The sequence below is a fragment of the Theobroma cacao genome, chromosome 6 (genome assembly GCF_000208745.1).
Source record: "Theobroma cacao cultivar B97-61/B2 chromosome 6, Criollo_cocoa_genome_V2, whole genome shotgun sequence".
In the NCBI taxonomy this organism is placed as follows: domain Eukaryota; kingdom Viridiplantae; phylum Streptophyta; class Magnoliopsida; order Malvales; family Malvaceae; genus Theobroma; species Theobroma cacao.
The window spans coordinates 6040074-6052823 of NC_030855.1; the positions used below are offsets into that span (position 1 = coordinate 6040074).

The following is a 12750-nucleotide window of genomic DNA, read 5'->3' on the forward strand; positions in this document are numbered from 1 at the left end:
ATACACAACAATGTTACGTTATACATTAGGAAAAAGAATAAACAAATTAATAAAATTAACAAGTCACACTATTTGCAAAAATCGCTAGGGTAAAACTCTTTCGAAGGCTATCTATGGCGTTTGCCTTCAAGGTATGATCCTCCAAATCGATCAACCACTACAACAAAGCAATAACTCAATCCCCACAATTGTACGAATCTTGCTGTTTTGGGGTTTTTACATTTAACTTATACTTCATCTGCGTAAAAGGTCACTTTTGATGACGCAAGCTTACAAAGTACCCGACCTAGTGGCATATAATGGGAAACAATGTTGTTAGTGGACGCATCTGCTTATCATGCAAGTTGAACTTCATTACATTTATCCGACTGTACAATGAGTTAACTAATGTCATATTCCATTTCAGCAAGTTGATGTGCACTACCACCCAGTAGCCATTGACAAAGCACGGTACGAGAATTGAGTCAACCTCGTGCCATGGCAAACCCCACAAAGGACTCCCACCCCTCACATATTCAAGCACATGTTCTCGCAAAACTACCTCAGTCGGCTTGAATGTCTTATCGATAGGTGAAGGCCGTATTTTTTTGCTCAAACCCATCAAAATAAGCTGTCAATTAAGTTGTGCACAATAGTTAGATGCCATGAACTAATAAACACCACATAGATTTTAATAATTACATCTCATTAAAATATACTTACATAGAATCAACAATGCATATTCTTTACTTGTAAAGTTGTGGATGGTGCTTGCGTGCCCACTTACACATGACGCTGATGCATGTGTCAATATGTTGGTTGTCCAACAACTCACTCAACATCTCCAATCGCTAAAAAAAATCAAGGCCCTCATACCCTTCAATGCCTAGAATGTTAACCTTACATGTACATAATACCCACGTCAAAAAACCTATGGAATCAATAATCGAGAACCGTTAACCTTAATATATTGTACTGTTATCATTATACGTAGCTTGCTTGTTTTTCATAAAGGACTCATATTGTCAAGACCCAATTTCTCAAGCCATGACCGACGCATGAGTTCAATGAGCATAGCTCACTAAGCCCAAGTAAGCCTATTAATTTACCTTTGCTTAACAAATTTATCATGTCATGCATACATACACACCTTTTCCTGAATGTGAATATAGCCAAAACACAATGGTATTATCAATAATAATATACATGCACTATACTAGTCATGTATTTAGCAATTTACATTGCATACACATATTCACATTGTTATATTGTATTCACAATACAAAAGGACCCATGACTTCTAGCGGAGACATTTACGATAAAAGGGATTACTATCGAAGGCCAGACACATACCCAGGAGATGCACTACGGGGACTCCTCGATCTAGGGTCCAACAATCACCTGATCTAAAAACATGAATTTTTATAAAACGTGAGTACAATACTCAGTGAGTGAACAAGAAGGGAACAAGCATACCATAAGGAATGTTTATCGAAATCATGATGCATTCATTTTCTCAAAACCATGCAATTGTTTTAGCTCCTTTAAACCCTTCATGTAAACCCCGCATGAGTAAATCACTTTACAAAAATCCATGCTCAACTATGGTACAAAAGAAATGGGAAATATGGCAAAAACCCACAAGTTAGCAAAATGGACAGAAAGTTTCTCGCTGCAACGAGACAGAGCAACAAGAGAAAAGTTTCCCTTCACTCAACAAAAGGTCATCCTACTAAACCAACAAAATCAACATAAAACTCATGAAAATTCCCAAAGTGCAATGTATCACATTTCACATATATGTCAACCATATATCACATTCATGAGCTTTCATTTCATAAGTCTAGATATGCATACTTGGATAGACAAACATCAATATCATCATAATCACACCCGGCTCATGTACATCCCCCCACATCGTGCACATAGCCGGCACCATCATGTGCATCCCCCCACATCATGCACAATCAGTCCCATCGTGTACATCCCTCCACATCGTGCACACGGGCACTATCATCATCCACTTCTCACGCCACCATAAAATGGGGCTCTGATACCAAGTTTTTCACTAGGAATGGATATACCACTCAACCCCTTCACTACGAAGGCGACAAACGGTACCTATTATAGCACTCATAGGGCGACTCCACCTCTTTGGGTAGCCCTTTCATCTATAAGCCCTTGGGCGGAGAGCCACGCTTCTCCCCTGTTCACGCGTTAAAGTTCCCAGGGATCGGGTAAATCCCTTTGCTCTTATACCAACTTAATTCTTCCCACATCATGCACACACACGGTTACAATCATTATACACAATATCATTCATCATGCACAACACACACACACACACACACACACATATATATATATATATATATCATCATATTGCAATAATGCATGAATCCATAGCAATCACATATCACAACATCAAACCATTTAAGAAAAGCTTGTTCCCAAGATACATTTTCTAAGACAAGTTGGATAGAATCTTTCATATTCCCCAAAACAAGTTTGAAATGCAAGTCCACTCACCGATATCGAAAAATCCAGATTTCGGGTGCACTCGGACTAATAGTCCTCAAGCGCAATTCCTTTGTCTTTTTCGGACATCTCACTACCTTGACAAATAACAAAGTCAAAGAATTTGCTATATTGTCCCTAAATTGATATAAACTAATTTAAATTACTAATGCTTGATATATAAATACAAAAATACGTCTGATTACCACTTAATAGCGGTATCGATTAAATTCGACTAATCACCGATTAATTGTCGATTGTGTCCAAATTACTTCCAAATTAATCCATTTCTCCTCTAATACCTTAATTTACCACATACCATTTAAATAAAGCCAAATTCAGCATTAGAACCCTCACAGTTCCTTATAGAAAAATTTGGTCATTTGGTGCACTAGCACCGAAATTGTTTTCTACATAACCGTTTCACCTTAATTCATCATTTTCCAAGCCTTTTTCCTTGAAATAAAAACAATCCCCCATTGATATTCAGCCCTCATGGTTCGACTAACAAGGAACCCTATAGAAATTGAATATTTCTTTTGTGTTTTTGTTCATAACCATGCTTAACTATCCCTAAACACTAACATAGTCTAAACTCAAATTATTCCAACAACAATTCCTCTTCCATACCCATTTTTCAGAATTTAATTCATCATGATAACTCAATATTCAACTATGGAAATCAAGAACAAAAGCATGGGTAAGCTAGGTATCAAGGAGAATTAAAGAAATTCTAACTTACCTTGCTTGTTTCCTTGATTTCTTCACTTTTTCTTTGAATTTTCACCTAAGTTTTCTTGTTTTTCCCTTTGTTCTTGTTGCTGGTTGCCTAGGCTGAATATGGTGAGAGAATTGGGGATTTAATGGGCTGATTTCTATAGAAAATAATAAAATAATCCAGCATGCCACGTGTCACATGCTTATTGGCCCAAATTTTTAACTTTTTGACTTTTTCTTCTTAATTTTCCACCACAAATATTCTGATATTTATCCAATCCTACCCCAATTAAAATCCCTTGGTCTTGACAAGTGCTGGGGCGAAAAATTTATCGATTTGCCCCCAGGACGAAAAAATTACGATTTTTCCCCTATACTCCGAAATGTATCGGAATCACATTATTTCTACTTTTCAACCTCAAATAACACTAATATTGATCAATATTAACCAAATGGGGCAAAAATCGTTTTATAAAAATTTTCGTTTAGTCCTCTAGTGACAAAATTACCATTTTACCCTTGTGCTCCAAAAATATCGAGAATCGTAATTTTTTCACTGCTAAACAACATTTTATACTCCAATAATCATAATTATATTTCATATAATTATTCCTGGTCATATGTGATCAAATCTTGGCTAAAAATCTCCATTTTATCATCAAATGGTAAAATGATCGTTTGGTCCCTAATCGGTCAATTTTCTTGATAGACTCCAAACTGGACCTTGAACTCCAAATCACTATTCTAAGCCATTCTGTGGGTTTCAAAATTTTCAAATTTTTCTTAGAATTTCTATTTGACCTAGTTCAAGGCTCGATTTAACTTAGTTGTATCACTCGGTATAATACCATTTTTTAATCGAGCTTGACAGGAGCCTTAAGAGAAGGTATGATTTGACCATGCTAGGGGGCTTTTGGTGGAGTTGGGACACGAGCAAGACACAAGGAAGTTGTAGTTAGACTACTTGGAGGATGAAGTGCCTTTTCGACCTGAGGTGGAGATGAAGCCTTAGGAGAAAGTGTGCGCTGATAATGCTAAAGGGCCTCTAGTGGAATTGGGACAAAAGCAGGATGTGGGGAAGTTGTACTTAGACTACTGGCAGGATGATCTTTGATCGGGGTAATGAGAGGTGAGCTTGAAGTAGATGAAATTGCTTCGTTTATGCCCCTGCCTCACCAAGGTCAACCCCAATACTGCTGCCTTCTTTGTTGCGTACTCAATCTTCTTCACCCATAAACTGACTCTACACAGTGAAAAAAATCAAACACATTAAAATAGTGTATACATCGTATATGTTATAACTCATGCAATGAAAAAAAATAAAAGCTCATACCTCATAATGGTCAATCAATTGATCGATAATCCAATCTTTCAGCCCTTGTAGTGACTGCTAGATATCCGAATGCAGTGATTGCATTTGCAGTTGCATCGCCCGTTGGATCTCTAGCTGTATTCCTCACTGGATCTCCAACTGCATTGCATGTATATGCATTTGCATGTCATGCATATGCATCTGCATGTCTCACTCAACCTCTATCCGCAACAACTGCATCTGCATTTGCATGTCCATCTACATCTCCGTCCACATTGATTGTAAATCCTTTTTCCACTGTGTTTGCATTTGTTGCATTTTTTGCTTAAAGCTTGTAGTCATTTGAGGACGTAGCAATGAGTTACGTGCTTGAGCATGAAGGGTAGCAGCAGAAGTAGAAAGAGGAGCAGCATAAAAAGTCACGACAAGAGCAACAAGAGTAATAGTATGAAGAGCAACAGGAGAAGTGACATCAGAGCAGCATGAGGAGAAGCAGCATTAGGAATAGCATCAGGAGCAATATGAAGAGCAGTAGGAGAAGCAGCATAAGGAGCAGCAAGAGGAGAATTAAGCGCTTCAATAGCACCAGGAGCCTTAGTAGTAGCGAACTAGGCATGGACCTTCACATCCGTGTGCAACTCCGCTTAACGCCTCGTCTTATTGTACTTTTCTATTTGCGATCCATTATTTTCCTCTTTTGTTGGGGATCGAATTCTAACTGACCCCTAACTTCCATAAAGGAATATATTACTGCCCCATGGAGATATTGACTTCAATGTTAGCCCAATTTGCGATCAAAATCTCTTCCACAGTTAACTCCAAGGTCCTGACTGCGTGCAACTACACCAAAACATACATTGCCATTAGGTTGAAGCCTAGCTACCCTATGACAAAAAATAAAATTAAATAAAATAAAAACAATATGGTTTCTCGACTCACCTTGTCTTCTCTCTCCAAACCTGCAATATTGACGTGGAAGCCTATAGGCCTCTTATCATAGTGCCATTTCAGCATTCTTAGGCAAACTTGTCCAGACTAGCGCTGCCTTCTAAATAAGCTTCAGATATCAAGAATTGTTTGCAACACCCAAAACTACACATCAATTATGAAACATTTTATTCACCTCATAAAATCTTATGCAAAAAGAATAATGAAAAACATTAGGGTATGACACACTACTTGAAATGCCCGCATAAATCTATAGAGGTGGTAACTTTTCTTCTTTACTACTCCCACCGCTAGACGTTCAAAACCCTCATCATGGAATCGACGGTCAAACTCCAAACATATGTGCCTTATGGGAACGCATTTCAGTCGTCGATGTTCTCGACTAGAGTCAACAACCATGGAATCACTGATCATCTGTACTCTTGACCGAATAAAACATTACTCCCGATCAAGATGAGGGCCATCTTGGTAGCATAAGGATTGACAATAAGGTCAGTAGGGTACTAAACTTCAGTCCTGTCATTAGGTAGAACTCCTTTTCGAGAACCGGGTCTTCATTTTACCAATGGCAAACCATAACTCACCCTCGATGGTGCCGAGTTTATTGATTCCGCGTAGCATTAAGTTGCGCATGAGACTGGCACAAAATAAATATTTCTCTGATTTTGCATCCATCATATGCCCAAAGCATGTTCTCTTTAAAGCTTCCAACTCATTTGCTTTACACAGCATCTCACGTAACACATGCAGATGCGACCACTTACAGTGGATGTTAATGCCAACATTGAAGCCCCACGAGTGCCTCGGAACACAAAGCAAAGATTCCACATTATCCTACACTGTTCTTGTTTAAACCATCTACAACAAAAAATAGATAACATTTTCATTTTAATTAATAAGATCATTGTAGATTAAAAAAACAAAAGGAATTTCTGAAAAATAGCCCTCTTCATAAGCTCACTCCAAAAATGACCCTCACAATAATTTTAATTGTTTTTAGACAACCTTGAAACAAAATAATTAATCCATGTGTCGAGCATGGATTATTAAGTAAATCAACATATACATATTAAAGCATTACAGTTGACCCAAAATAATATAGAATGAATGCAATGTAGGTCGTACAATGCCATACAGATAAATTTCATTTAGTTATAACACTTGTGCACTTTCATACAGATAATAGTCACGCAATTACTTACATTAAATCATGCATTAATCTATCAACAAGTCATGCAATACTAAGAACAACTAAACCAATCACACATACACTACGTGATGCCATGCCTGAACCATATTCACCCAATAACCTATCAACCACTCACGCAATGACATATCAACTAGTCATGTAATGCTAAACCCTAAACGCAATGCCTAATGCAATCACGCACACCCTAAGTGACGCCATGCCAAAATCCAGTCATGCATAAAGTGTCAACCATGTACGCAAGCCCTCAGTCACGTAATACTAAACCCTAAACCAAATTCCTATTAAAGGGTGATAACGCATACATATGAACCAGTCACGCATGTCTTGTCACCTTTCAACCCCAAAAATTCCAACAACACCAACTTCATGTTTATGTTCAACAATTTCAAACCACAAAAATATCAATATGAAAAGCAATATGCCCACATTTATGCCCAAAAACCATAAATGAAAAACATGAAGAATAACAATAGTCCTAAAAGCATTTCTCCACATGGTTAACAATAAAAAAAAGATATATTATACTTTCTCCGCGTAATGTGAACTACCTCTCATTGGTCAATATGTGAACCACCTTTATGCGAATAATAACCACTCCAAAATACTTCTACCACTCCAAAATGCTTCTACCACTACAAAAAATGCTCAAAAGTTTAAATGGCGAGGAATGCTTTCAAGAGAATTCTTTGAATGGAGATGTACGGTCTGTCAATGAGAACTGAGGAGTTACAAACCTTGTAAACATACTTGACCCATTAATAGGTTTCGGGTTAAGGTGCGAGCCAAACAAGTGGGTTGGTTTTATTAAGGGTAATTTTGTCTTAATTTTAATTCTCTTAGCTAAAAATAGTTAAAATTATGAAAATACTTATTTTCATAAACGCCTTATGCATGTGGCCCATTTATAAAAAGAACTCTTATTATTATTATTATCCCCATCACATTTTTGCTTGCCCTTTTCATCACTTTCATGAAGTTTAAGAAAAAAATATCTTTAACTCTAGTATGTTTTATATTACAATTTTGAAATTTTATTAATAGAATTAATATTCCATACTTTTTAATATTAAAAAGTAAAAATGTAAAAAAAATAAAGAAAATTAATTTACAAAATAGAAATATAAGAGAAGACACAAGAGCTATATTAAGTAACTTAATTTTAATCTTTATTTAAGGCCAGGGAGATGCCTTATTCAGTTCTTTTTGAACATAAATATTACACGCAGAATTTCGGTTTCTGTTTCAACACAGAAACAGCACTTGAATGCTATAGAATTCACTACCATCAAGTATACAAGCAGAGCAGAATTGACAACATGTCGTTGGCTTTAGACATTTGAGTCTTGGAAACGATTACAGGCAACAACTAAGCAGTCGTTTGAGGAAGGAGGCGAACCGGTAGCCCTTTTGCTGGCATTGGCATTGGGTCTACGATGATGTTCTCATCAGGAAGCAGTTTCTCCCAGTTGAACCTCTTGACAATATTGTGCATGAAGACTAGTATTTCCAGGCGAGCATACTCCTTCCCTGGACACATTCTCGGTCCTCCTCCGAAAGGAACAAAAGTGTAAGGAGCTGGTCCGTTCCCTTCAAACCTCGAAGGGTCAAACTTTTCAGGCTCCGGGAAGCATTCTGGATTTCTGTGTGTTGAATTCGCACTCCAGTACAACTGTACAATAATTATACATTTGGAAAAAACAATAAGATTTTGAACAATAGTCAATGCAAGAATATGAATACTTGTATAGCCCTATCGATCAAAAATTGGACAGGTTGTCCACTTACCTTCCATCCCTTTGGAATGTTGAAACCAGCATAGATGAATTCGTTCAGGGCTTCTCTAAAAGCTCCTTGGAGGGGTGGAGCAAGACGCAGTACTTCACATGCCACATTCCACGAGTATTTCATCTTTTGAATATCATCCCAATTCAGCAACTCTCCAGGGGCTTTTGATTTTGCAATCTCCATTTGCTCTGTAAACCCGAATTGTCAGAAATGAGGTCAACCCAAGCCATCAAACTCTGTTTTTTATTCCTTGGTCTTCTGATATATCAGTCTGAATCTAGGCTACTATGCGTAAACTTTAAGGATTCTACACCTGAGTCTCTCACATATAGCTGGATAATATTGGTGGATATGGACTTGGTCAAAAAAAAAAAAGAAATAGTGAACCGCCACTTGTTTTTGTTGCGAAAACTATGGTTCTAGTGCCTGAACTTTTCCGAATAAGGGCGCAACATCCTCATGGTACCAAACTTTCATGACAAACAAGAATTAATAATAAACAAATTCCCTGAATTGATCTATTCAAAAACTATATTATGGAGAGAGAGAGAGAGAGGAAGTATCGACCTAAAATTAATATTCAAAGAAAACACAAAAGAGAAAGTTCAATATGCTGACTAAACCCGTGAATAGATACTCTATATTATATTCTGTTTTGTTTTCTATTACATCTGGTCAAGAGGATATAGTGAAAGAATATGGAAAAGGTCAAAATTTCAGAGGTTGCATCTCTAATTATAATAATCAAGACTCTTGGAGGGATTATTGATTAACAACTCATCATGTAATAAGATTATATTTGATGCCACTCACTATTGTTCATCCTGATGCCATTTAATAATTCAAGAGTTAATAATGAACATCTTCCCAAATGGATTCTTTTACCAAAATCAGTCTGTAGCCTTTTAACTTTGTGTAATAGTGTCATGCTACATATGGTCTCACACATAAATGTGCAATAGAGAATTTTATGGTATGTAAACGTAGCCGGCCTAAGGACTTTTAAAGCAACTCAATTTAACAAATGATTCTTTCTCTTTTGAAGTAACTTTAAATTTTATAATATTATATCCACTCACATCAAGAATTTGTTCTTCTGTTTAATTCCAAGTCAAATGCACCCGAAGAATTACCTAGGGAGTGATGGACTGCCCCTTTGAAAACGTTGTAACAAAGAAATATTGAAAGCTTACCTGACTGTACTTTTTGGTAGATCTCGGGCAGTTCAGCGAGGTACTTGACAATAAATGTGATAGCAGCACTTGCGGTGTCATGGCCTCCAATCAGCAAACCAAGGATCTTATCGGCTATGTCCAATTCGTTCATGTACCGCCCATTCTCATCACTTGTTAACAACATGTGCGAGAGTATGTCTTGTGTTGGAGATGCTTTCTTCTCTGCAAGATCAATTTTCCTTTGTTTGATAATAGCAGTCAATTCTTTCCTTATCAAGTTTGAAGCCTTGATGGCACGATTGAATGGTGTTCCTGGCAAGTCTATGGGAATCGATATAATCCCCGAGGCCAAAACATTAAAAGGATCGCCCAATTTAGCTACATGTTTAGGGTCCTCTACGCTCAAGAAGACCTTGCTGGCGACCCAAAAGGTGTAATTCTTTGCAAGTGGAAACACAGATACTTCTTGCTGGCCTTCCCAACCAGACTCGAAGTGTCTTTGTGCAATGGTATCCATCATCCCTACATATCTTTGCAATGCCTCTGGCTTGAGGAAATTAGGGAGTAGCTTCCTCATCTTCTTGGCTTCCTCTTTGGAAGATGTTTGCGTAGAGGAAGGGAATACCTTGTTCACGGAATTTGGCCACCATGCGGTGACAAGCTTGTTTTCATTAGAGAACAAGAATTTGTTCCCAGCTGCGCCACAAAAAACTGCCGTAGCTTCTCCTAGTATTGATGTTCTAAAGACTTGAGAGGAGAACTTGGCCATTCTATCATATATAAACTTCTCAGGGTGCCCCTTTCGGCCTGTCGACAGAAATTCAAGGCTCTCGCCGATGTATGGCAAGCCTGTTTTACCAGGTGGGAGGTTTGGCTGGGAAGCATTTGTCTTGCATGCGTAGGAAAAGATAGAGAAAAGGGAAAAAAAGACAAATAGGGTGAAGAGAGTGAGACCACATAGGAAAAAGAGCTCCATTTTTGGTTCAAACACTCTTTGAAAGAGTTGCAAGGGAAGGATTTGAGTTGGATTTTGAGATTAGAAATGCATATCATATATATAGGTGAAAGCATTGGAAGAAGCTTTCAAGTCAAATAAGGTTAACCATAAAAAATGCAGCTGGGTTTGGTAGAGTGTAGAAAATTTAGCGTCCATGCTCAAGTCAATAAGTTTCACTTCGGACGGCACCCGTTCAAGGCATGCAGCATAAAATATTACCTTTAGCCAATAAATAAGCACCCATGTTAAACACCCAATTTATGGTTTGGTACACACTCGAAGTCGATTCCAGGTTGTTGTGATTAAGAAATCTCAGTAATGAAATACACCAGAGCATGATTGATAATATTAGAATAAATTAATTTTTAAATCACTTAATTTTCAGAAATTTTTTTATTTTGATTAATCAATTCTGAACAATATCGTTTTAACTACTAATACCTATAGATGTTATGATTTAGATTACTCATTCGTTACATCAACATATCTCGCTAGGTGACATATTCATGTCAAAGGTGATTAAAATGTTATCTATTATATCAGAAAATTTGAAAAGTTAAGTTTCAAAAACGATAATTTACTTTAAATGCTCTGGTTAGTTTAGTTCTTTTTGGTTTTCTGCTCTCCAATGACTTATAAAATAGTCACGTAATTTTTTGAAATTTTTTATTTTGATCATTTTTTTTATAAGCCATATTTTATTGATTCTAGAGATTACATCAAGATATCAATAAATATGGCCACAAGCCAATAATGATTGGAAAGCCATAATCAGTCCTTTTTCCATCTTCCAAAACCCACCTAGTACATTATCATATTTAACGCTTTTTACCGATGAGAACTTCTATCACTAAAAGGCTATTATCCGTTGGTAATTGAAATTATCTATGGAATATTTCATTGGTATTTGGTCGAAAATATCTTAATCGATAAAGGTCATTCTGTTGGTAACTCAGTTTTCCGTCAATCAATCCCTAATGTAAAATTTCATCGAAATGTCGGTCAATAATGTATTCAATCTGTTGGTAGCAAGATTGGTTGGTATTCATAGGTTTTTGTTCATGATATTTTAATTTCGTCAGTGATAATGTTTATTCCATCAATAATCATTCCCATAATTCCATCAATAAACTACTAAAGTATTCAATTATTTTCAAAATTTTAAAAATACAAATACAAATAATTTTAGATATTATTGTTATATCAAATACAAATAATTTTAAATAATTCTAAATATTGCAAATATGTAAACAAATATCTTTAATTAATAAAAATAGGAATACAAATTTTATTATTTTTATATCAATGAATAGAAAAATGTACAAGTATATTAAGAATACAATTGAACAAAAATACAAACCTATCTAGCTACTAGCATCATCCCTTCCCTTCTTCGCACATCCTCATTCTTAGAAGGGCTCAACGACTGCTTCGATAAAGATTCGATATGGGCAACTAACCGCATCACGCATTGCAGGATCTATTGAACGTTGGACTCCGGGTTCATAGTATATGTATGTAATTAAGATCATCTTCCTAGTCGACTGAGGACCAACTGATTGGATATTCTATCTATATAGCTCCCTTATCAAATATGTTTATAAAATAATCATATTTAATAAGGGAAATTCAAAGATAGAATACTTGATAAGGAAGACCATCAACCTTACAAGAAGATGATCTTACATACTAACACCATTAGAATAAAGGGAATAAAATTGAAGACTTACGTTAGGCATTGAAAATATATATATATATATATATATATGGAAACCAACCTTCTGTAGAATTACTCATTTTGAATGGAAAACAAACAAAGATTACAGAACACGTGCATCATCTAAGCTTAACTAGAACATTCCAAAAGATGGAAACTAACCTTCAGCAAAAGCACTCATTTTGTAATCTTTGTCTATTTTCTATTCAAAGATTTCAATGCCAACATCTCGCATATTCTATGGACCTGACCTACCTATCCAAATTATTTCAATTTAAGGTTGGTCAATCAAATCCGTGAAATATAAAAGTGATGGATTTTGCTATACTCATATGAACCCAAACTTTTGAAATGATATGCCTATTACATAAAAAGTATAACCATATTAAGTAA

The 12750-nt window shown here is 36.2% G+C and overlaps 1 protein-coding gene across 1 annotated transcript; it reads right to left on the reverse strand.

The window, feature by feature from the left end:
• LOC18595550 (beta-amyrin 28-oxidase) lies at nucleotides 7828–10672 on the reverse strand. Its single transcript, XM_018122649.1, has 3 exons — nucleotides 9662–10672; nucleotides 8469–8656; nucleotides 7828–8352 (listed from the first exon to the last, which is right to left on the reverse strand). The coding sequence occupies exons 1-3, from the start codon at nucleotides 10617–10619 to the stop codon at nucleotides 8050–8052; spliced, it is 1449 nt and encodes a 482-aa protein (XP_017978138.1). The 5' UTR covers nucleotides 10620–10672; the 3' UTR covers nucleotides 7828–8049.

Bases quoted from the DNA above. Each gene is read 5' to 3' on its own strand.
- LOC18595550 (XM_018122649.1), bottom strand. From the start codon at position 10,619: ATGGAGCTCTTTTTCCTATGTGGTCTCACTCTCTTCACCCTATTTGTC. The intron at 8,657-9,661 runs GTAAGCTTTCAA...TCGGGTTTACAG, and splicing joins CTACCAAAAAGTACAGTCAG to AGCAAATGGAGATTGCAAAA. The intron at 8,353-8,468 runs GTAAGTGGACAA...ATTATTGTACAG, and splicing joins ACATTCCAAAGGGATGGAAG to TTGTACTGGAGTGCGAATTC.